Below are 24,025 nucleotides of genomic sequence, written 5' to 3'. Positions count from 1 at the left end.
CTAGTCATTCTAGTCTTTTATTGACAAGTTGTTTTCATGAAAGATTTTAGGATGGTCTCTTTGTCCCCAGTGGTCTGCAGTTTTACAGCGATGTGTCTTACATGGGCTTTTTTTGTTTTTTCCTGTTGATTATGCTGGCTCCCCAGTGAGTTCTATCATCCTGAAAACTCATTTCCCTCAGTTCTGGGATATTTATTGTATTACTTCGTTTGCAGTTTCTTCCTCTCTGTTTTCACAGTTTTTTCTTCCTAGAACTCTTTTATTAGAATTGGACATCCTGGAATGATTCACCAGTTTTCTTATATTTTCTCACCCATTTATCCATTGTATTATGTTTTTTGTTTTACTCTCTGGCAGAATCCCTCAAAGTTCTATTCTATCATTATTACTGAATTTTGTTTTAAATTACAGCTATCCTCTTTTTGCCTTCTGAAAGCTTTTTTGGGCTCTGGATCTTTTTCTCCTGTGTTATATCCTGTTCTTTTTTTCAGGGATGTACTATAATGTTTATGCTCTCATGAATGTTAATTATTATTTCTTTGGAATCTTCTTTTATTCCTGGAATTGTTTCTATTTCCTCCAATTTCCATTTTTCTGATTGCTTTAGGTCTCATTCCTTCATGTTGGAAGCTTTATTCATTATATGGTATTCTTTTCCATTCCAGAATGATGCATTAAAAATTTGACAGAAAGCTCTGTGAATGGGGCTAGTTTTTACCGACTGGCGGATATTACTGTACAGTGATCAGAAGAGAGCCTGGCTTCTCATGGGAGAAGGAGAGCAACTGTCAGTATTTCTGCGTCTTTTCCCCTGGCTGAATTTTCCCAGTGAGGAATCCTTCATTCTCCGTCCTAGGAAGGCAAAAGTCTGGCTATCAACACTTCGGGAGCTCAGTGTGGGAAGGGCACCAAGGGCATCATTTATTACATAGTCTTTGACTTAATTTCCCTGTTTTAACATCATCAGCTCTGTTTGGTGCCCTGCAGTAGTTTAGACTCTGTTTTAACCTCTGTAGAGAGTAAAACTATCATGTGGAAAAAGCCTGGCAGAATAGAGTAGGAGTGATTATCTGAAGGTCTTAAAGCCTTTTAAAAGACTTTTAACCAGTTCTCCTGTTTCCATTTCCCAAGCTCATGCACCAGACCTACCGCACTGGCACATGCACATATACATCTTCAGAGGTTCTTGGTACCTCCAGAGCCTGAGTCTTTCTGCACATAATGGGCTTCATTCTTATAGATTTCCTTCCTCTCCCCACCCCTCCGATCTCGGAGAGAAAGCAGTGAGTGGTCCTGAAGAGAGATCTTAGTTCCCTGCCCAGGAATTGAACCTGGGTAGCCTGGATGAAAACCAGGAATCCTAGCCATCAGATCACCAGGGGCTAGAGGCTAGAAGCAAAGTGGCCCTGGCTGTTACCCCGTTTGAAAAATGAATTTCTCAAGTAGGCAAAAACTGTAAAAAAAAAAAGGTACAAAGTTTATTATCAGAGACACAGCATAACATGTGGGAGAGCACACAGACAGGCAGTTTGTTTATTTAAGGCAGAAGCAAGGCAGAAATACACACCCGGAGAAAAAGTGTATGGGCATCCTCTCTAATGAGGAGGAGTGCAGTAAAGAGGTGATTTAAATCACTTATATAGGACAGTTCTTCTAAGTCTTTGTTTACCTTTGGTCAGTTATCTTGTTTCTTTCTTCACACCTGACTGGTCCTAGGACCCTCCCCAACATGCGTGCACAACTTTTTGCTAAGATGGAGTCCACCGCAGAGGTCTGTGGGGGTATTTCCACACTTATTATGGGGTGGCGCTCCCTCCCTTTTTGACCCCCAAGGAGCCTTCCTGCGCATTTGCAGACACGGACGTTTTCCTTGACCTCAGGAGTGGTCATCTTATCTCTTTACTTCAGCAAGCTCAGCTCTTGCCACTAACTTTGTCCTTGGAGTGTCTAGGGAAAACAAAGCTTCAGTTTTACTCCACTTGACAAACACCAGCTGTTCAGCCCAGGGTGAACGGGTGTGTATTTCTACCTACTACTAAGCCACCGGGCTTAGTTTTCAGTCTTTTATTTTGGCCCAGTTATCTACTTTCCAGCTTTCAACTTTAACATTTGGAGGAGGGGGTAATTGGGGCTGGTTTCTTATTGGTCTCTGTATCTAAAAAGAGGTATCTAGGGGAGACAGATTAAATGCTGCCTTTAAGTAGAGCTTTGTTCAGTCTTGTGTAGAAGGGCTCTGAGCCTGAGAATGCCTCAGCTGTCCACAGCCCACTGTTAGGTAAGTTCACTGTGTTCAGAATCGTGAATGGGTGCCCTTGACATCAGCAACTGGAGCTTCCATTTTTCATATCACTGATATTTTACTTACCTTTCAGTTAGCTTTGATCCCTTCTTAGCAAGATCCTTATCTGCTCTAGGGAAAGAATATGATAGGCTTACTTAAACTAAGACTTTTAAGTCTTAACCCTCCTGTAAATATTTGTGTTGTAAAAGAGGATTGAAGCTATAAGTGGTATTATTTTGGTTATCAACAAGCCTGTGAGGGAGGATGTGTTTGGGTTGAGACTGGAGTGAGGAAGACATGTAGGCCTGTGAGAGGTGGAGGAGTAAATATGTATGTCAAGCAAAGAGAGTATATAGACACACCTCCATATTAGTGAGGAGTATTAAAAGAATTTCCACATTACTTATTTGCATTCTTATTTCTTGGAAATATATGCTTGAAGATCTGTGTGAAATAGGTTGGATTTACATCTCTTGTTTCACAGAAATTTCTCTTTTGAAAATCAGTTTCAAGCCTTGGCCAACTAAGTTGTTGAACAACCTAAAATGAAAGTTTAAATTCTTGGGCTTAAAGATATTTTTGGCAGAAAGTTCATTAAAATTGCAAGCACTGCAGTTTAGATATTTTTTGTATTATACTAGGATGAGTGCTAGAGCTTTGGTATATAATATAAATATTTCAAATAGGGTTAGTTTACTTCACAGTAAGACACTTGATTATTAATAGCAATTAAAGAAAGAAATACTGGAGAAGTTTGAATATATCTGGGTTCTTAATGGTTAATCTTTTAGCGAGAAATAAAAGGAGTAAATAAAAGGATGTTCAAAAGTAAAATGTAAAATGGAGAGAGATCTGGGAATCATCCCTTAACAACTTAAACTTGAGATGCAATGTTTAATTTCCATTAAATTGATTTTGACCCAAAGTTTTTAGTACTATGGCTCTCTTTGATGAGAGCCGTACTTTTGATGTAATTTTCTTTAAATTAGATTTTATAATCTTATATTAGCATATGTTAAACAATCTTTATGCATATATAGTTTTAAAATAAAGTTAGCATGTTTATGATGGATATTCTACAACTTTACTCATTTACTGACCCAGAGGCATCATTGCAGCACAATCTTTCTTGCAACACTGAGTTACAAGCAGTTTAGTAAAAATAATTTTTAAATCTGGCGTATTTCTGCAGAGCTCCGGAATTCTTTCACAATGATAAGGCAAATTCTACCTGGCTTGTGCTGGCAAAGTAATTTAATTATTCTAAATGTATCACTTCTACTGATTCTTTGGTATACTTTCCAAATTCTGTGACCATTCTTGACAAATATTAGAGCTTTTGGAGAGGCTAAATGTGTTGCTAAGATTTCTTTTTCCTTGTCTTTAAAAAAATTTTTTTTAAATCTTTTTATTTTTTTTAAAATTTCTGACAGCATTGGGTCTTTGGTGCATGCGGGCTTTCTCTAGTTGCGGCGAGCGGGGGCTACTCTTCGTTGCTGTGTGTGGGCTCCTCATTGTGGTGGCTTCTCTTGTTGCGGTGGACGGGCTCTAGGCGCATGGGCTTCAGTAGTTGTGGCGCACGGGCTTAGTTACTCCACGGCATGTGGGATCTTTCTGGACCAGGGCTTGAACCCGTGTTCCCTGCATTGGCAGGCGGATTCCTAAAGCAGTGTGCCACCAGGGAAGCCCAAACTTTTTCATTATTGTATTTGTTATGGTGATCTGTGATCGGTAATCTTTGTTACTACTGTTACTCACTGAAGGCTCAGATGATGGTTAGCATTTTTTTAGCAATAAAATATTTTTCATTGAGGTATATACATTGTTTCTTTAGACATAATGCTATTGCACATTTAATAGACTACAGAATAGTGTAAAGATAACTTTTATATGCACTGGGAAACCAAAAAATTTGTGCAGCCCTCTTTATTGCAGTATTCACTTTATTGTGGTCATCTGGAACCAAACCCGCAATATCTCTTAGGTATCCCTCATATACTGTTATTTTGATCAACTAAGGAGTAGGTTTCTCGGTAGAAAAGGATTTTTCAGCCTGAGTGGGGTATTTAGCTGTCCTGTGGCATCAAGTGCTCTTAGGTAAATTGTGTGCTCTGGAGCCAGTCTCCGATATTGTTCAGGTTGAATGGCGTGTGTTCTCTTCTGCTAACAAACCCAAGAGTACCATGTGGTGTCAGAGCAGTGCTGGTGGAGCCTCTAGGGCTAGGACCTCTGGTCAAAGAGGCCATTAGGTTGATCTGGAAAAAGAAATTAGCACCACATTGATTATAATAGTAGTGCTGCTTTCTGATGGTATCCATTTCATTCTTAGTGCAGGGTTAGTATTCCCAGCTTTATATAATTAGGAACAGTAACTGATTTTCTATTGGAAAAAAATACTGTACAGTTGTTCTGGTTATCTACATAACAAACTACCCCAAAGCTTTGTGGCTTAAAACAACTGTTTAGGGCTTCCCTGGTGGCGCAGTGGTTGAGAGTCCGCCTGCCGATGCAGGGGACACGGGTTCGTGCCCTGGTCGGGGAAGATCCCACATGTCATGGAGAGGCTGGGCCTGTGAGCCATGGCCATTGAGCCTGTGCATCCGGAGCCTGTGCTCCGCAACGGGAGAGGCCACAGTGGTGAGAGGCCCGCGTACCGCAAAAAAACCCACAAAAAACCCCACTGTTTATTATATTTCATTCTTCTCTGGATAGAGTGAGCTCAGCTGGGCAGTTCCACACAGGGTTTCTCATTCTGTTGCAGTCAGATATTGGCAGAAGCTGTAGTCTTCTGACAGTGTGGCTTGGCTAGGTGTGGCATCTAACATGCATCACTCACACAGCTGGGACTGCTTAATGGAGTGTCTCCTTGTGGCCTCTCCACGTAGCTTGGGCTTTTCACCACAAGGCGGCTGGATTCTGAGAGGGAACCTCCCAAGAGCATGTATTCTAAGAGACAGGAAGCAGAAGCTGCCAGACTAGTTAAGGGCTATGCCTAGAACTAGCTCAGCTCACTACTGTAATGTTTGATTGGTCAGAGCAGTCTCAGGGCCTGCCCAGGTTTAAGGCTGTAAAGAAGTAGGTTCCAGGGAAGTCCCTGGTGGTCCAGTGGTTAGGACTCTTAAGCTTTCACTTTGGTGGCCTGGGTTCAGTCCCTGGTTGGGGAATTAAGATCCCCCTAGCTACAAGGCAGGGCAAAAAAAAAAAAAAAAAAAGGGAAAGAAAGAAAGAAATAGGTTCCAGTTCATACCAGGGGAGTGTCAGATTCACATTTTTGCAGAAGAGCACTTGGGATGGGAGATATTGTTGTCATGTTTGGAAAATACAATCTGTTAGAAACTCTTGACTAAAAAAAATAAATAACCATATAATGCCTTAAAAGAGTATATTAGCATATTCTTGCATTGCTATTGTATGTGTGTGTGCATGTTATTACATAGATATTGTATGTATGTGAGTATATGTTATGTGTGTGCATGTATATATGCATACACACATGTATACACATACATATATATGTGATATTTCAGTATCAATATACTTCATTATATGTAGCTTTAAAAAAGACACAAAACTGCACTTTTAATTAGTGTTCACAAATCTCAAAACCATCTAACAGTTGAACTATCTTTCCCCTGATTTGTGTTACCACTCTCCTTGAGACTTTTTAATGTCTTTTCCTCTGTTTTCAAACCTCTAACACCCTCTTCCACTCTACTCACTCTCAGCTGATGACTTTGCTTTTTATTTCCTTGACAATAAAGCAGCCAGAGGAAAAATTTAGTTCTATCACCAAGTCTCCCAACTATCTGTGTCATTACTCAGTTCTTTGCCCTTCCTCTCTGTGACAATAGAGTATCCTGGTTAAGCGAAACCTTACCCCCCCCACCTTTTAACCTGGGACCCATCTCTTCTTGACTACTTAAGGATTTAACACCTGCATCATCAAATTTTCCCTTCTACTAGATTATTCTCTTCTGTATACAAATAGCCTAAAATTGTGTTTCATTAAAAAAAAAAACCCTCCCTCCATAGCACAACCCTGTTTTGCTACATTTCTCTGCTTCCAGTTACTGAAAGTTCTACAAAAGAGTTGTCTATGCTCTGTCTCCATTCCCTCCTTTCCCATTACTCTTGAACTCACTCCACCCATTCCATCAGTGCTCAGTGATGGCCACCACAGTGCCAAATCCAGTGGCCAATTATCAGTCTATATTTTATTTAACCTCTCAGTGCACTTAACAAAGTTCTCCTTAAACCCTGTTTTCAATACTCTCTTGCTTTTCCTCTCACTTCACTGCTTACTTCTCAATTTCCTTTGCTAGATTCTCCTCACTTTCCTGACCTCTAAATGTTGAAACTCGGTGTCAAACTTAGCATGTCCTAATTGAACGTTGTTTCCCTCTTCCAGACATGCTTCTCAGGTTAGGAAAAAGAATGATCCTTGATTCCATTCATATCTCACATCTAATCTATCAGCAGATCTTGACAGCTCTAACTACAAAACATGCCAAAATTCCAAACTCTGAAATGTTTACCTTTACCATTCTTACCTTTGTCCAGTCAACCATCATCATGTGGATTGTTGCAATAAATAGTTTCCTAACTGGAACCCCCACTGTCCTCTTTGCCTTTTCATGATTTATTTTCAACAGAGCACTCAGAGTAATGCTTTCAAGACTTATGTCATATCACATCACTCTTCTATTCCAAATCTCCAGTGGCTTCTCATCTTGCTGGGAGTAAAAGCTAAAGACCTTAACATAATTTACAAAGGCCCTGCCTAATCTGGTCTGTGTTGCCTCTCTGCATCATCACCACTTTCCCCCTTGTTCACTTTGCTCCAGGTGTGCTGACTTCTTTACTCTCTGTGAATATGCCAAGTTCACTTCCACATTGAGGCATTTGCTCTTGCTGTTTCTCATGCCTGTAAAATTTCCCCAGTTTTCCTAAATGCTGTCACTTTATTTCATTCAGGTTTCTACTTAAAGTTCAGCTCACAGGAAGCCTTTCCCTGACCATTCTACCTGAAGCAGTAACTTCTCCTACTCCCCAGCCAATGCACCGTTGGCCACCCACTGTCCCTATCCTGCTTTAATTTTTCTTCTTAGAATTTTCACCACCATTATGTATTTGTGTATGGTCTATCTCTGCTCTCTGGAATGAAAGCACCATGAGAGTAGGGACTTTTTTTTTTTTTTTTTTTTTTTTGCGGTACGCGGGCCTCTCACTGTTGTGGCCTCTCCTATTGCGGAGCACAGGCTCCAGACGTGCACGCTCAGCAGCCATGGCTCACGGGCCTAGCCGCTCCGTGGCATGTGGGATCCTCCCAGACCGGGGCACGAGCGCATGTCCCCTGCATCGGCAGGCGGACTCTCAACCACTGTGCCACCAGGGAAGCCCAAGAGAGTAGGGACTTTTGATCACAACGAAGTAATAGCACTCAGCAGGTGCTCCATAAGCATTTGTTAATTGAATGAATAAATCAATGCTTGTATATGTATGTAGTGGATTGTTGTGTATGGCTTGATGGGAAAATAATAATCCTAACTTTCTATTTTAAACTTAGACAGGTGGCCCTGATTTATCATAAAGAAATGCATGTGCTGGAAACAAACACCACATTGCCTTTATTGCTTATCTCAAGATCTCAATTTTGCAGATGTAATTTGCTTAGGCTTTGTTGCATTTGAGCTGGCAAGAATTTGAGTTCTGCCCATCTGCCTGCATTGTGTACCATCAAGGTGCTTAAGTTTTCTTCATATGTTCATTGAGTGAAGAAAGAATAGCTTGATGTAGTTAGAGTGCATGATTTCTAATGTCTTCTAGTTAAAAATAATTTCTCTTGGGCTTCCCTGGTGGTGCAGTGGTTGAGAGTCCGCCTGCCGATGCAGGGGACACGGGTTCGTGCCCCAATCCGGGAGGATCCCACATGCCGCGGAGCGGCTGGGCCCGTGAGCCATGGCCAATGAGCCTGCATGACCGGAGCCTGTGCTCCGCAGCGGGAAAGGCCACAACAGTGAGAGGCCTGCGTACCGCCAAATATAATAATAATAATTTCTCTTTAAGATGGACCTTTAAAAATCTAATGCTCCAGTGCTCCATTAGATGATTTCTAAGTAGTATGATGTTCCAAACATTTTAATCATAAGCTCAGAGCCACTTAAAAACATTAGCTGATTCTACTGATTTGTAATTTACTGCATAATTATAATTTTATTTACAGTCACTTGAATCCAGCTTATTTTGACAAGTGTCTTTTTAGGGGAAATCCAGATAGAGATTTTACTAACACTATGGTAAAGACTGATCTGTCTTTAAAAGCATTCTTTATAGATTAGTTACATTCCAAGAATTTTAATTATCATATAAAATTGTGCTTCTCTGTAATAAAAACAGAAACCGAAAGATTCCAAAATCAAGATTTCACTTGTGAGCAAATAGAACTTTAGTTCTTAAACCTATATTCTTTAGTAAAGATGCTTATTTTTGTTAAGCATCTACTGTCATGGCATTTACATTTTTTACTTGTTAAAACCACTGTGATGTCCATAATTAAGTTCATTAAGCTGTTTCCATTTAACTCTTATAAAGGTGACGCTTTTTTTTGTTTTTTTTTAACATCTTTGCTGGAGTATAATTGCTTTACAATGGTGTGTTAGTTTCTGCTTTTTAACAAAGTGAATCAGTTATACATATACATATGTTCCCATATCTCTTCCCTCTTGCGTCTGCCTCCCTCCCACCCTCCCTATCCCACCCCTCTAGGTGGTCACAAACCACCGAGCTGTGACGCTTTTCACTGAACTGAAAAGAGTAGAACTCTATGACACTAGGGACACATACTGTTTTCAAAAGCTAATTAAAGCTAGATGAGGCCTGGAAACCTGGAATGAATCTCACTCCAGAGACTGTAACTTTATGTTGAAACAGTTCTTTAAAATAGGGCAAGTGATTCTCTCTCTGCCTACCCCAACTTGAGTATCCTTCCTGGAGAAACCAGGGATGTTGCTGGATGGTTGAAATCTTTGTCATACATAGTAGCTTCTGTCAGAGAAAACCACTCTAGGCTCCTGTGTTTCTTTTGGTTCTGATTAAGTTTAGTAACTTACTGGAAAATTAATAGTTCAGGGTAGAGTAGAGATAGACAGATGGTACTTTGCATAAGCCAGATCAATTATGTTGTTAGATGTCACTTTGTAGAGATTTTTAGACAGTAGGAAGTAAGGACTTTGGTTTAAGATTCTTAAATAAGCCTCTCTTTACATTGCCTGTTTTTAGAGGTTCAGAGAAATGAGCACTTTTCATAGTTTAACTATTTCTCTTTTTTTTTTTTCATTCCCTTTCCATATCCCTTTTTTATTTCACCCAACACCAAAAATGCCCTTTCAGAAACATAAAGTAGATCTTTTCTACAAGCTACGCCATGTGATGAATGAACTTATTGACCTTCGAAGGCAGCTCCTGTCTGGTCACCTGACTCAGGATCAGGTGCGGGAGGTTAAGCGGCACATCACCGTGCGCCTGGACTGGGGCAATGAGTAAGTATGAATGTCATTTGGGCATCTCTCAGTTTCATTTATGATAACTTAGTCCTCATAGAGTTGTACCTGATCAAAGCTTATCTTTAGGGATTAAAGACGTTGTATTCTCCACTAAGCTTTGATCATTTTTACAATGGGTAGCCGTTTCTTTCAGTTTATAGCAAAGGACATTCACTGGTTCTACTCATAGAAACTCTCTCAGCCTCTATTTTCACTTCCAGAAAATTAAATAATTGGACTACATTAGCCTCTGGGGTTTCTTCCATCTCAAATTCCTTGATTCTAAACCTCAGTAATCAGAATACTCTTTTTTTTTTTTTCGGTACGCGGGCCTCTCACTGTTGTGGCCTCTCCCACTGCGGAGCACAGGCTCCGGATGCGCAGGCTAAGCGGCCATGGCTCATGGGCCCAGCCACTCTGCGGCATGTGGGATCTTCCCGGACTGGGGCACGAACCCATGTCCCCTGCATCGGCAGGCGGACTCTCAACCACTGCGCCACCAGGGAAGCCCCAGAATACTCTTTAGTTTCATCTCTTAGTACCTTTGAATTTGGTGTCCTTTACATTTTATAGCCATATAATGAATCCGAATAAGTATATACTACAAATGGGAACTGTCTACATCTGTACATCAGAATATTCTTAACTAATTCATCATTCAGAAATAGTCCTGTATTTATGCAGTGGGTATGACTGTTTACTATTGCCATACAAGTAAAATTATAAGACTTTGGCATGGGAAGCTGGAGTAGATAGTACTCAGATTTTATTTCTTCCTAGATTTAATAATTGATATGATTCTCAAATGCTTTTGCCTCATTCTCTTAAAATCGGGTCCATTGAACTTTGAAGTGACGAGGTTGCTTCCTATTTAAGATACACGTTTACCTTAAGTATATTTTAGAACAAGTCTTTAGCTCCTCTCCCCCTCAAGACACCATTGAAATGACAAAAAATAAAAAGAGTGGGAGGAGTGCAGCAATAAATGGGATATGTGAACCCATTTCCAGAAGCTGAAAAGTAGATGGAGGATTAGTAACAGAAGAAGAAGCCTGTAATGTATGGAGGAAACTTTAGCTAATGAAGGAGTTGGTCTGCCTTGCAGCTGCTAGAATCATGGGAGAAAGGCAGTGTGCCCTGGAGCTTAACAAAAGGAAGTGCTTAAAAGTATGTAAAGTAATAATTCACTACTTTTGCTACCATGAGTAGCAAACCTGGCAGCCAGGTGTTTCCCTTTCAGATAGACAAATACAAAGACCAATTGCCTAGGTGGAAACTGGGCAACAAAAGTTTGAACTGGGACTTTATTGCAAAGCCCTCCATATTGAGGCATTTAAGGGTTTCAAAGTGTAATGAACAAATCCCTTCCACTTACCAGAAAGAGAAGCTTGCTAGCCACCCACCCATGTACAAAAAACTGTTCACATTTCTAGTGCCTTTTAAATTTGAATGGACAATCAAGTATTACCAAGTATTTGAAGAAATCCTTTCACAGGGAAGAGAGGGAGACCAGGATAAACAAAATACCTGGCCCTAGAGAGTGAAGATTAGTAAAGAACTTTAAAAATCTCTGAGTATCCTCCAAGAGAATCAAGAAGATTCATTATGCATTATAAAATGCTACGAAAAAGGAATGGAGAGTAGGATTTCAAAAAAGAATTTAGGCGGAGAACAGGAAGATAATTTTATGTCATCTCTAGGAAAATAAAACAAAAAGATGGGAAATGGTTGAGAAAAAAACAACAGTACAGAGATTCAATCTAGGGGATCCAACATCAGACATTATATTTCCAGGAAAAGAACAAAGGCAATGAAGAGGAAATTCTAAAAAAATGATAGAAGAGAATTTCCTAGAGCCAAAGAGCAGGTGACTTAAGATTGGAAGAGTCCATCAAATACCTAGTATAATGAATGGAGAAGAAAAACCAAAACCTACAGTGAGGCACACTAAGATATTTCAATATTTGGGGCTGAAGAGAAGATCCTAAAAGGTTATCAGACAGAAAAACAGGTCTTCTTACAAAAGAATAAGATTCACACCAGCCTCAAAAGTTTTATCAGTAACACTGGATGCTAGAATATAATGAAGTAATATCTTCAAATTTCTGTTGGGAAATGATTTGCCACCCAGAATTTTATAAACAACCAAACTATATAATCAAGTGTAAGGGCCAAATAAAGCCCTTTTAAAGTACTCAAGGATGCAGAAGTTAACCTGTCATGGCTCCTTTCTTAATAAGAGACTTGAGAATGTGTTCTTCCAGAAATAGAAGAGTAAATCAGGAAAGAGGAAACACGGGATCTAATAAACAGTGAATCCAACCCAGAGTGGTACTGTTCAGTAGAAAAGAAAAAAGAACAACTCTACATTAGTTATTTGTGACACCATCCTATCCTTGTTTGTTTCATTAAATTACAACCTCTCTTGACTGTTAATAGCATTGCTTGGCACACACCACAGACTCCTTGTATGATATAACATGAATTCAGATGTACGATAGATCAGGCAGTGTTCTTTAAATCTAACTTTGGGCAGTAAAAATCTTAGCAAAATGTAGTATGTTAACTTACAGTATAGCTACTGATCCTGTCTCCTCAGCTCCAAACAGTATTATATGGTATCATTGTACTTATTTTAAAAAATCAATAATGGTAGTAATTTGCAAACATAGCATCACTATGTGCCAAGCAAATTGTTACTTTTGAACTGATGACACTAATAGTTGCATAAATCATTATGTTGCAGTTTAACTGCACTGTACATACCAGTAAATGAACAAGAGAAATATTTTATCAATACCTCTTTATGATAAAAGTTAGAAAACAGACCAATCAGATTTTGCAGTCAAATCTGAAAACTTAAAGATGATAGCTTGGAAAAAAGTTCAAATTATATTTGAAAAAGGCAAAGAACATTATAAATACCTGTCAGTAAAGTACAGAGCTGTTCCACCTACATTAATAACTTTTTCTTAACAAAGTGTGTATGTGCTTGTGTGTGTGTAGGGAGAGTATTTATATGTTCATTTTGATAAACAATATAAACCAGAAACATAGTTCCATTTCCCCCCCCACCCCACTTTTTTCCCTTCTCCCTCCTTTCTCGAAACCCTGATCCTTCTCTCCTGGTGCTTCTGTATCTTCTTTCCTCCTTTCTCCCTTCCCTTCCACTTCTTTCTTTCCCCATTTCTTCTTCTTTCCATTTTCCCTTTTACTCCCAGTGGAAAATACAGTCACTTAAAAACTTAAATGAGAACTTCTTAGGTCTACTATTACTAAAGGAAAAAGACATATTGCCTCCCAAACCAATAGGACAATTATCTCTGGTTCTCACTCGAAGTAACCCTTTTAAAAATGTTCCTTCTTAATTTGAAAGAAGGGATGGTGTACTGCAAAAGTAAAGTCATTTCGTACCAATAGGTTAGATATAGGAGACTGCTCCATGCAACAGCTGAGCACTGATAACCGTATCCATTCTTCCCATTGTATGCCCTCATAATTCCACTCTTCTTGTTCCACGACACTTTTATAAATGCCATAAAATATTGATAAGCTTAGCATATGCTGGCATGTTTTGGGTGCACAATCAATATTTTCTGAATGTATTTTTACGTTGTAATTGATGTAATTAAATATTAATCCTATGTAATTTTAAACTTTATGCCTTTTTCTTTAGACTCTTAGACTTTATAGCTCTGCCTTTTCAAAACCTATTTCAGACACTGTTAATAACAGCTATTAATAGTTTATTGAGTACATCTACCTGTATCACTGTGGCAAGTGCATGGTCTAACTTATCTGCACTGTTATAATGAAATGCGATTATGCTCTTCCAAGACAAGAGCTCTGTTTTACCTAATGAGGAAACTCATAAAAAGGCTCAGAAGAACTTTTTCCAATGTTGCATAGTGAGTGGTAGAACTGGTGTTTGTACCCAGAACTGATGCCAAAGCACATATAGTTTATGTAGGACCTTACTATCTTTATGATCATTTTTAAGTGTGAGTCTTAAAACCAGGAAAATTATTGTCAGTATCTATAGTCTGTGGGTTATTTGATCTTTGTTCTGTTATCTATACCACATGTCTTATAATATATATATCTGCTTTAACACTGAGTTAGAACTTTCAAGGATAAAAACTAAACTGGTACTATACTCTTGTATTTAGAGTTTAAGTTAAATGCAGAGCCCTCCACATCTACGTAACAACTGTTTTAATTTTTTTCCCTGAGATTAGGAATTTTTATTTATTTGGCTGAAAATTTGAGGATTCTGACATTAAATTTACGTGGCTTATACTTGTTGGCCTCTTTGCCTATGTGCACGCTCATTCCATATGTGAAAATTATTAAAATTGTATTAGGTAGAAATCAGCATTTATAATATTGTGTTCTAAAATACAGGAAGGGCATAAAACAAGGTTGTATTCAAATTAACTAGCCATTATCTCTGCTCAAGTCTCCTATTCAAAGATTAAGTCAGTTAATTACATCCTCTCCAAGGGAAATTTAAAATAATTTGTCTAGCAATGTAACTTTAATGTGTTAATTTAACATTTTTGACACCTTCCATAAAGATACAGAGAAAAGTTTCTTCTCAGTCTCTGCTATCATCACTACAGTAAATATAGCATAGATGAGTTAAAAGTTGTGTCAACCCAGGACTGACACAGCCTAATTGATCTTTGCCATAGAAAAATACCTAAGTAAGAAATACTTTACTCTTAGAATAATTTATAGGATTTTTATATTTCTTCTTCAGGTAGAAAGTACAATTTGATTAAAATGTAAACATTTTATAAGCTTTTGTTGAATTAGAATAATGTTTCTATAGATTTCAAGTATCAAATGAAAAAATTGGTATCTTTTTATTGTGAAGTCTCATCATTTAAGACAAATCACCAACAAATGCATACTTTCTAGTTATTCTTTCTCTCCCTCTCTATCAAATTATTCCCTTCCCTTGCTTCTCTTTTGTACCTTCTCGCAGGTTTTCAAAGATCCTAACCTACCCATGTCCCTTTCTTCCTGCTTAGTTTATGTTCCTTACCAAGGGAATTGCTCTTGGAGGAAGCAACACAAGCAGTAGTTTGAGCTATACTATGCAGAGAATACTGCCACCACCACCACCCCTGCCCCCAACCCCAGTGAGTTTCCTGTGAGTAAATTTTTAGCTAGGACTCAGAAAAGTTTATGGTTCAGTACTTTCTCTTTAAGGACATAGTGATATTTTCCAGCTTCAGGACATCTGAAATTAGTAGAAGCTTCCAATGCCTTCTTAGAGTTCTTCTGGTATAAGTTGTTGTACCCATCCATCAGTTTCTTGCCATACTTAAGAAGTCTGAGATAACTATGTTTAAACTATGCATGTGTCAAAATTCTTCTCTCAAGTTACCATGTTCAAATGATTAACTTACACACACACACTCATTCTTTGTGCATCTGTTTTGCTCATCAGCATACCCTGCACTTAGCACAGTGCCTGCACTTGATAGGCACTACATGAATGTATCTAAGTAACAAGGTGGGTTTTTCTTATGCCTGTTGGCTACTCATTCATCAGTCTATGTTTGTTTCCTTCTGGATTGATGTATTGACACAAAATTATTCCTCAAACTATTATGACCAAATTGATTACAATCACTTATAGCCATTAGTATTTAACTTCATGGTTATTAGTAGAAAGGTGGCAGGTATAGTGGAAATATCATGGGTTCAGAGTAAGACAGACCTAGCTTGAGACAAGCTCAACTGTACTCCCTTAATAGGCTACTTAGTAACCTCTCTGCGCTTCAGTTTCCTCAGTTATAAAATGGGTCTAATACTGTGTACTTCCCATAGTGCTTAGAGGGGATATACATAAAATGCCTATTCCAAGTAAATGTTCAGTAAAAGGTAGCTATTATTAGTTATATCTTCTATTTTATTACTATATAAATATACCATGCTTTCATTAGTATAGTTATATCTATATGCTCTCATAGTATAAGTATCAGAAAAGGGCACTGCCCACAGAAAATCTTAGTATCTCTAGCCTTTTTCAACTAATTCTGGGGGAGAACTAGATCTTAAATGCCTTAAAACATCCATCATATATAATTAATTAACTTCAAGTTATTTTCTATGTTCTGTGGTTCAGATGAGGAAACCCAGAAGAAAAAGATACAATAGAAAATAGAACAGAATATGGAACATTCAAAAGACATGTAAAATTCAAAGAATTTGATAGAGAGAGAGATTCACGGTCTTTAGAGTGGTGCACCTAAAAGAATGCAGGAACAGAAATATGTCTTTTATTCACTGCTGTGTCCCTAAGTTCATCATGAGCCTAGCATAGAGTAGGTGCTAATATTTATTGAATTATTGGAATGAATGAATGAGTGATTAGTGACAAGTGGTGAGAGAAGACTATTTTTGTGAAGACTATTCACCTAAGCAGTTGGTAAGACCATTTTAAAAACTCAGCTCTATACTACATCTGTATGTAGATGTATATGTAGTTGTATGCCTCCTGCTTGTTTAGGAGTCTTTTTTCAGACACAATTGTCTTTAATCACAATCCTTGTACTTTAAGTCATATTTTAGCTAACGATGTAACACATAATGATAACAGCAGAAGCAGTTCACAATGCCTGGCAGTGTACTGACTGCTTTACATGGATTAATCCTTACAATAGCCTGTGACAGTAGAGAAGACAGTATTCTTGGTGGGAGAGCCAAGTTACAAACTAGGCAATCTGACATCAGAGCCCATGCTCCTAACTACTCTGATGCGCTGCCTTCCTTTGCTGTGACGATAAAGAGACTAAGTTGACCATTCCCTGCACTTACTGTTCACTGTTCTTAGAATATGCCATAGGAAGAAATAGCCAGGAGCCTCTTTTACAGAGTGAAATTTTAGTGAACATGTGTTGTTTCTCACTGTGCAGCACCTCTGCCTTCTTCCAATGAGGACAGTCCTTCAATTTAGCTTTTGGAAACTACTCTTCATCCATTGAAGATGATCTTAGTAGAAGGAAATCAGTCTTCGGTTTTATTAGATCACCTGTTAATCATTTTCTTATTTCCTAAGGTAACGAAATCAAGAAACTAAAAGGTACTGTGTTTTAACAACTTCTAGGAGAGGGAAAACACTTTGCTCTTGGGAGAATTAGCATGAGGAGTATGAACATTTGCTTGACTCAAAACTGCTCTGTTTCCTATATCCAGTACCATTGGTGGTACATGATAGATCCTCAGAGAGTGTCTTTGGGGTGAGTGGATGGGTATATGGGTGGTTAATTGAATGGACAAGCAAGCTAAGGGTGGCATAGTGCCAAGGTAGAGTTTGCGTAGATGCCATTCTCCAGACAAGCCACATCATTGCGTGTAGTGCACTACTACAGAGCATATACTCTCAACCCTGGCCTTACTGACTTAGATCCATCTGGATTTTTTCTTAAGCTGTTGTACTGAAAACGTCTATTTTGATTGGACTATTTGTACAGTCTTCTTTTTGTTAATTAATTGTAATATTTAGACTACCTCATATATTTTGTGACCATCAGTGGTTAAAGAATATGTTTGAAATTTTATCTCTTCATTTTTGTATTTAAAGAATTTTCAACAGCATGACTACAGAAAATTTGTAAAATATCTTAAATTGATAAATTGTTTAATTTCACTTTCCTTGTACAAATACTAATACCATTTTTGTGATCTTTCCACTGTTTTTCCACATATATGTAAAAGTATTCTAAATATTTGAGATCAAAACTGCAAAATTATTTTTCAGATGTAAATTGCTTTTTAAGATGAGAGAGGTGGAAAGGATGTGCTTCAGCTATATCTTGCTCTCCATGATACTACTGCCTTTACATGCTATAAGTATTAGAAGCCAGAGGCCTGAAATTATTTCAGGGAAATTAAGAATATTAATAAGAGGTGATTGAATGGAGTACTTCTTTGATGTATGAAGACAGGAAATAAAATCTCTTATAGATTTAAGTGCATTAACATCAGTAATCAGATTTGATGTCATGGTTTTACCATTAAACTGTGAACTATTGTAGTTAAGGACAACAGTGATCTTCTCATTAGGCAAAACTACGAGGGTTTTTTTTTTCTGTACTTAATACCAAAAAATTATTTCCTCTTTAAAAATGCATATTTCTCTATTATAGAGAAGTTATAGTAATAGGTAATAGAAAAATATGGGTTTTTATCCTTTAATAGAAAAATAGGTTTCTCCATTTTTTTTGCCTGCTAAAAAGTACGCATCTAAATTTTAATTCTTAATCATATTAGTCTGTGTGATTAGCGTGTTTGCTTATAGCTTCTTCATGTAGGTTTGATTCCCCATTTTTATTTTATCAGTCTTATTACCATTTAACCTCTTCATATCTTTTCCTATAAAATAGGGTTAAATTGTAAGTAAAATAATTCTGCATTTTGGATGTATATGTGGCTTATTTTTTTTAATTTTTGCGGTACGCAGCCCTCTCACTGTTGTGGCCTCTCCTGTTGTGGAGCACAGGCTCCGGACGCGCAGGCTCAGCAGCCATGGCTCACGGGCCCAGCCACTCCGCAGCATGTGGGATCTGCCCAGACCGGGGCACGAACCCGTGTCCCCTGCATTAGCAGGCGGACTCTCAACCACTGCGCCACCAGGGAAGCCCTACGTGGCTTATTTTAAATAAGTGGGAATTTTATTCACAGAAAGAGCCTAGAGAATTAGTTTTGCTAGCATATTCTAAATGTAGTTCATAATCTAGGTGAAGAAAAAAATATATACACTTCTCCTTTCATCATCTATGGCATACTTTTTGCCAGGTGCAATAATTCATAACACTCGCTTTAGAGTAGGGTGGTCACAGAGCAGCTCTGAAACCCTGATGAGAGTTACAGGCCCTCTCCTCAGAGAAAATGCATATATGAACACATACACATACTTTTATATGTAGTTACAGGGGTCCACAACTCCTAATTCCACTGACTCCAGAGTCAGAGCTGTTGTTCTAGAGAGTGAGAAAGGGCGTAACATGTATTGAATATAAATTATGTACCATATTTGAACCCAAGAGTTCTGCCTGTCCGGAGTTATTTCCACTGTCTCATACTGCCTCCTAATCAACTATTAATCATTATCACTTATTCCTTCATGCCCAAGTTATACCAGATCTTCTAAGTATTGTTTTCTTTATTAATCGTGCTCCCTGGTTAAACTTCCATCTAAAGTGTCTTAAGGTATTGGCTAATGTGTGGTGAGGTCTTTACTATAACCCAGTGTCAGTATTAATTAAATTGAAAATGAGATAAAACTCAACCAAGACATAAGTTTCTTTGAGTTTAATACCTTTAGGAGGTGATTTTTTTTTTTTTTTGGCTGTGCCTTGCAGTATCTTAGTTTCCCAGCCAGGGATTGAACCCATGCCCGTGGCAGTAAAAGTGCAGAATCCTAACCAGTGGACCTCCTGGAATTCCCAGGAGGTGATTTTTATGTGTTTGACTTTGAATTACAAATCTACTTGGACACTGAATAATTATTTTTATCCTAATGAAAGTAATGCATGGCTGAGCCTGTACATACTTGCAGGATGGGGGAAATTGAAAAATAAACACAACTTATTAATGATCTAAGAAAATCCGTCCTTAGTGAACTCAAGCAATCTGTTATAAATGTGATACTGAATGAATCCTTTTTACCGTCACAGGGGGAACTACTTGATGACGAAAATTGTCACAGTCTTAAAATCCCTAGCCTCATTTATTTACCTGAAGGTGAACACAGTTAGGTTACTGGATAAAGGCATGTCCCTGCAGAGGCAGTGTCTGAACTTCTGTCCATAAGGTCATGGTTGGCATGGGCTCTCAGGCACATAAAGAGAGATGAGTAATTTGAGGACATGGCATGCTGAATGTGGTCTTTCTCTTTACTAGGCATTTGGGCCTGGACCTGGTGCCTCGAAAGGACTTTGAAGTAGTGGATGCGGACCAGATTAGTGTCTCAGATCTCTATAAAATGGTAAGAAATTATTACACAGTGTAGCTTGCTCCTGCACACTTAAGTTTTTCTCTTTTACTATCCCTAATTACATTATGAAACAATATTGCTAAAATCATTCCTTTGTCTTTGTTTCAATGTATTTAAGGGCTCTTCCTTATCTGGACAGTACCTATCACACTTGCTCTCTAAATGGAATTACTGTGTAGGGCATTTGGGCCTACTGTAATGTCTAGCTGTCATTTCTCAGTTGGTTTTGCTGGTGAACAGAGCTCCTTCAGCCTGCAGCAGTTACTAAAATTTTGTCTCTCTCCACCTCTTAAGAAAAGCAGGTAGTTGAAGCTGAAAAGAGCCAGTTACTAATAATGTAATGATTAACCCTGGAAATAACGTACCAGCATTTCTTTCTTAAAACTTTTTTTATTGAACTATAGTTGATTTACAATGTTGTGTTAGTTTCTGGTGTATAGCAAAGTGATTCAGTTGTGTGTGTGTGTGTGTGTGTGTGTGTGTGTGTATGTGTGTGTGTGTGTATTCTTTTTCAGATTCTTTTCCATGAGAGCTTATTACAGATACTGAATATAGTTCCCTGTGTTGTACAGTAGGGCCTTGTTGTTTATCAGTGTACCAGTATTTCTAAGATAAATCTTTAACTGTCTGTTGGTTATTATAAAAGTGTATTGAGTTGACTGATAACCAAGATTACATTTTGCAGGCTGAATAAGAAGAATTAACTAAAAGGTACAGAATTTTAAAGTAAAACAAATAAACATCAGAAACCTTAGGTGACTATTAAGCTTAGACTAAAGGACTGGGTAAAACCTCACTTTGAGGAGTATATATTCAAGGAGTGTATATTGGTGAGAATTCAAGTTTTAGAAAGAATTACAAATTTCTCTTTAAGAAAATGTAATATTTTTAGGAAACACAGAGGATGCAAAGTATGTTGCCTGGTCAAGAACCATAGGAAATTTGCCTAAATCATATACAAATAACATATCAATTGCTTCTGTATATTTGTTTATGTATATTTACAAGTATACAAAAGCATTTGTGTCCAGTTGCCTTAACTATGCTCTGTGTGAAGTGATATGTGTGAGATATAGAAATTAAAGATGGAGACTTACTCCTTCCCTTAAGAATATCACCGTCTATGGCTCAGTGGTTACGAATCTGCCTGCCAATGCAGGGGACAAGGGTTCGGGCCCTGGTCTGGGAAGATCCCACATGCCGCGGAGCAACTAAGCCTGTGTGCCACAACTACTGAGCCTGTGCTCTAGAGCCCGTGAGCCACAACTACTGAGCCCGCGTGCCACAACTACTGAAGCCCACGTGCCTAGAGCCTGTGCTCCGCAACAAGAGAAGCCACTGCAATGAGGAGCCTGCACACCGCAATGAAGAGTAGCCCCCACTCGCTGCAACCAGAGAAAGCCTGCACACAGCAATGAAGACCCAACACAGCCAAAAAAAAAAATTAAAAAAAAAAAAAGAATATCACCATCTAGGGTATTGGTTCCTAACTCTTTCTGTATTATGGAGGATCGATAAAATTTCTCCCCAGGATGATACAAGTATGATTTTGCATACAAAATTTTATACTCAATTTTAGGGAATTGATAGTTGCCTCTGAACCCCATGCATGGTCCCCATGTTTAGAAACTACTCTAGTGGGATCAGATAGACCACAAACAAGAAGGTTTATGAGCTGCATGTCATAATTAAGATATACACTGATGCTGTTAGAGGGAGTAGCTGATTTCCTGGGGCTTTGAGCAATCAATGAAAGCCTCCAGAGGCAAGTAATGCTTAAGGTGAGTCTTGAGAGATGTGCAGGGCTTCATCAGGAAGACAAGCCATAAGGAAGGACATTCCAAAAATAGCACAGAGCATAGGGAAGTAGTAATTCCAGGAAACTATAAGATATTTGGTAACTTTGGCATGTAAGTATGTGTTAGCAATTGGGAGATAAGGCCAAGAAGAAGGCAAGAGCCAGATCACAAAGAGCTTTGTAATCCCCAAATTAGTAGAACTGCTAGTCTGATAGAACCATGGAGTGACATGATTGGATGTGGGTTTTAAATGCTGAGAGAGTATAAAATGCAGAAGACTGGAATCAGGGAGGAAAGAGACCACGGAAGTGATTCAGGCAAGAAATAATGGCTAGGCAACAATAGGAATGGAGAAAAAATGCAATAGAGAATGTAGATGTTAATAAGTAAAAATGATGAATTTTGATGATCAATTAGATGTGGAAAGTGAAGGAAGAATTGACAGTTTGAAGCTAAGAACTCCCCTCAGAATGGTGGCTTGGAGGATGATATTTTTGGTAAGGATTTTGCATTTTATTCTAAGTGTGACAGAAGGCCTGTGAAGGTATTTGAGCAGGGGAATTACATGATTTGGCTTACATTTTAAAAGGATTCCTCCAGCTGATGTGTGCAGAAGGACTGGAGTAGAGCAAGAATGGAAACAGGGAGCAGTCATTCAAACAAAAGATTTTGATTTCAGTATCTTGAGCTAGATAGGGTTGGAACAGTGGAAGTGGTAAGTTGTTGGATTCTGAATATGTGTTGAAGGATAGATCCAGTCAGAGTTGTTGATAGATTGAATAGGTGTGCGTGTGTACAAAAAAGAGAAAGGTCAGAGAAGAATGACTCCTATGTTTTGACATGCCCAACTTTGACCTGGGTGGAAATGGAATAGGAAGCATTGTGGGAGAAGAGAGTAGAGCAGTGGGGATCAATATTTCTGGTTTTTCCTTTCAAGGTTTAAATGTCTTCTAGACCTCCAGACTGAGATGTTGAAAGTCTGGAGTTCAGAAGTGAAGTTAAGATATAACAATTTTGGAGTCATCAGAGTATATATGGTATTAAAAGCTGTTGGATAAGATGACCACTGCTTTCCACAAACCTCCATACATTGAAACCCACTGGTCAGCAGGTCCTACACAGCAATTCCAGACAGTCAAGCATCAACAGCCATTGGAAGAAACCTCCCACATGAAAGTTAAAGACCAAAAGAAATACTTATGAAAGAAACTTGGAAAAAACTGACAACTCAGTGGAAGAAAATGGTGATTGCTGTCTGCAAAGGGAAGTGAGACAGCCAGGAAGCAGAGCGGAGCAATCTAAGAAGCAACCCAAGGAGCTCTAGAAAATTACAAATGAGATAACTGGAATAAACTTGGTATAAATACTGAGACATCTAGACATGGCTAGGAACAAGGAAGTAGGGCAGACAGAGGCTGCCAGTATCAGTCATGCATTGGGAGCTACCATGGCTCACAGTGGCCTGCTCTGCTTAGGATCCCAGCAGCCTTTGCTGCTGTGGACCTCAACAGCCCTTGTGGACACTGCAGAACCCCTCAGCTTTTATTACTGGGGACCTCATAATGGACCTCAGAAGACTGCTCCACAGAGGACCCCAGCATATTTCACCACTGAAGAAACCAGTAGCCACCACAGAAACCCTGCAGATTTTGCCATTAAGGTTTTCACCCCACAGGTATCTGCATTCACAGATGCCAGCCACCTGAGTCCTCCACCTCCCTCCGCATCTCTTGACAGAGCACGAGTTATGTAGCAGCCCTGGCCTCTGTGGTTGTGTGCATGTAAGACACCAGTCTAGACCCCCACAGCTGAACCCCACTGCTTTGTGTGTGCTCATGTCTAGCCTCTGCAGCTATGTACCTGCACGCCACCAGCCTGACTCCCAACACAGGCCTCCACTGCCATGCATACAACCATGGCAAGCCCCTGTAGCCATAGGAGTGTATGCCAACAGCCAAGGCCCCCACAGCTGCTTGTGGCCCATATCCAGCCTTGACTTGTCACTGGCCTGCAACCCTAGGCTCACGTAAAGGTAGCCCCTGCAGCTGTGCACCTGCACACTGGCCAGCCCAACTCCCATCCCTGCCTCCACTGCCATGCATGTGCTCATGGCTAGCCTCTTCAACCTCGTGAATATGTGCCAACAGCTAGGGTCCCTGCAGTTGCTTGTCAATCTGCAGTTGGCACCAGCCCTTTCTGCTAGTCCCAGCCCTTGCTATTATGTGTGTGTCTGCAGCTTCCCCCTCCCACTCTGCAGGTACCTGAAGCTGGACCCTGAAGCCGGACCCTGAAGCCATGTGTGTACACACTTCTGACTCTGCCCACCACTGCTGTCTGCCCTGGTCCCTAGCCACTGGACCTGGAAGATCCACTGAGGACCCCAACATCCCTT

At 39.1% G+C, this 24,025-nt stretch overlaps 1 protein-coding gene across 1 annotated transcript in view; it reads left to right on the top strand.

Annotated features, from left to right (window-relative positions):
* Positions 1-24,025, top strand: part of DOCK3 (dedicator of cytokinesis 3) — a gene marked incomplete at both ends in the record, with an annotated part of 412,488 nt that overhangs the window by 197,200 nt on the left and 191,263 nt on the right. Inside the window, 2 exons of the mRNA XM_082848220.1 lie at positions 9,671-9,819; positions 19,741-19,825. Of these exons, the coding sequence (XP_082704346.1) occupies positions 9,671-9,819; positions 19,741-19,825 (234 nt within the window). The remainder of the gene's footprint in view (positions 1-9,670; positions 9,820-19,740; positions 19,826-24,025) is intronic.

This window comes from Leucopleurus acutus, assembly GCF_964270905.1.
Source record: "Leucopleurus acutus genome assembly, chromosome: 10".
Lineage (NCBI taxonomy): Eukaryota > Metazoa > Chordata > Mammalia > Artiodactyla > Delphinidae > Leucopleurus > Leucopleurus acutus.
Note: the sequence above shows the minus strand (reverse complement) of the source record. Positions and strands in the feature narration are given on the sequence as shown.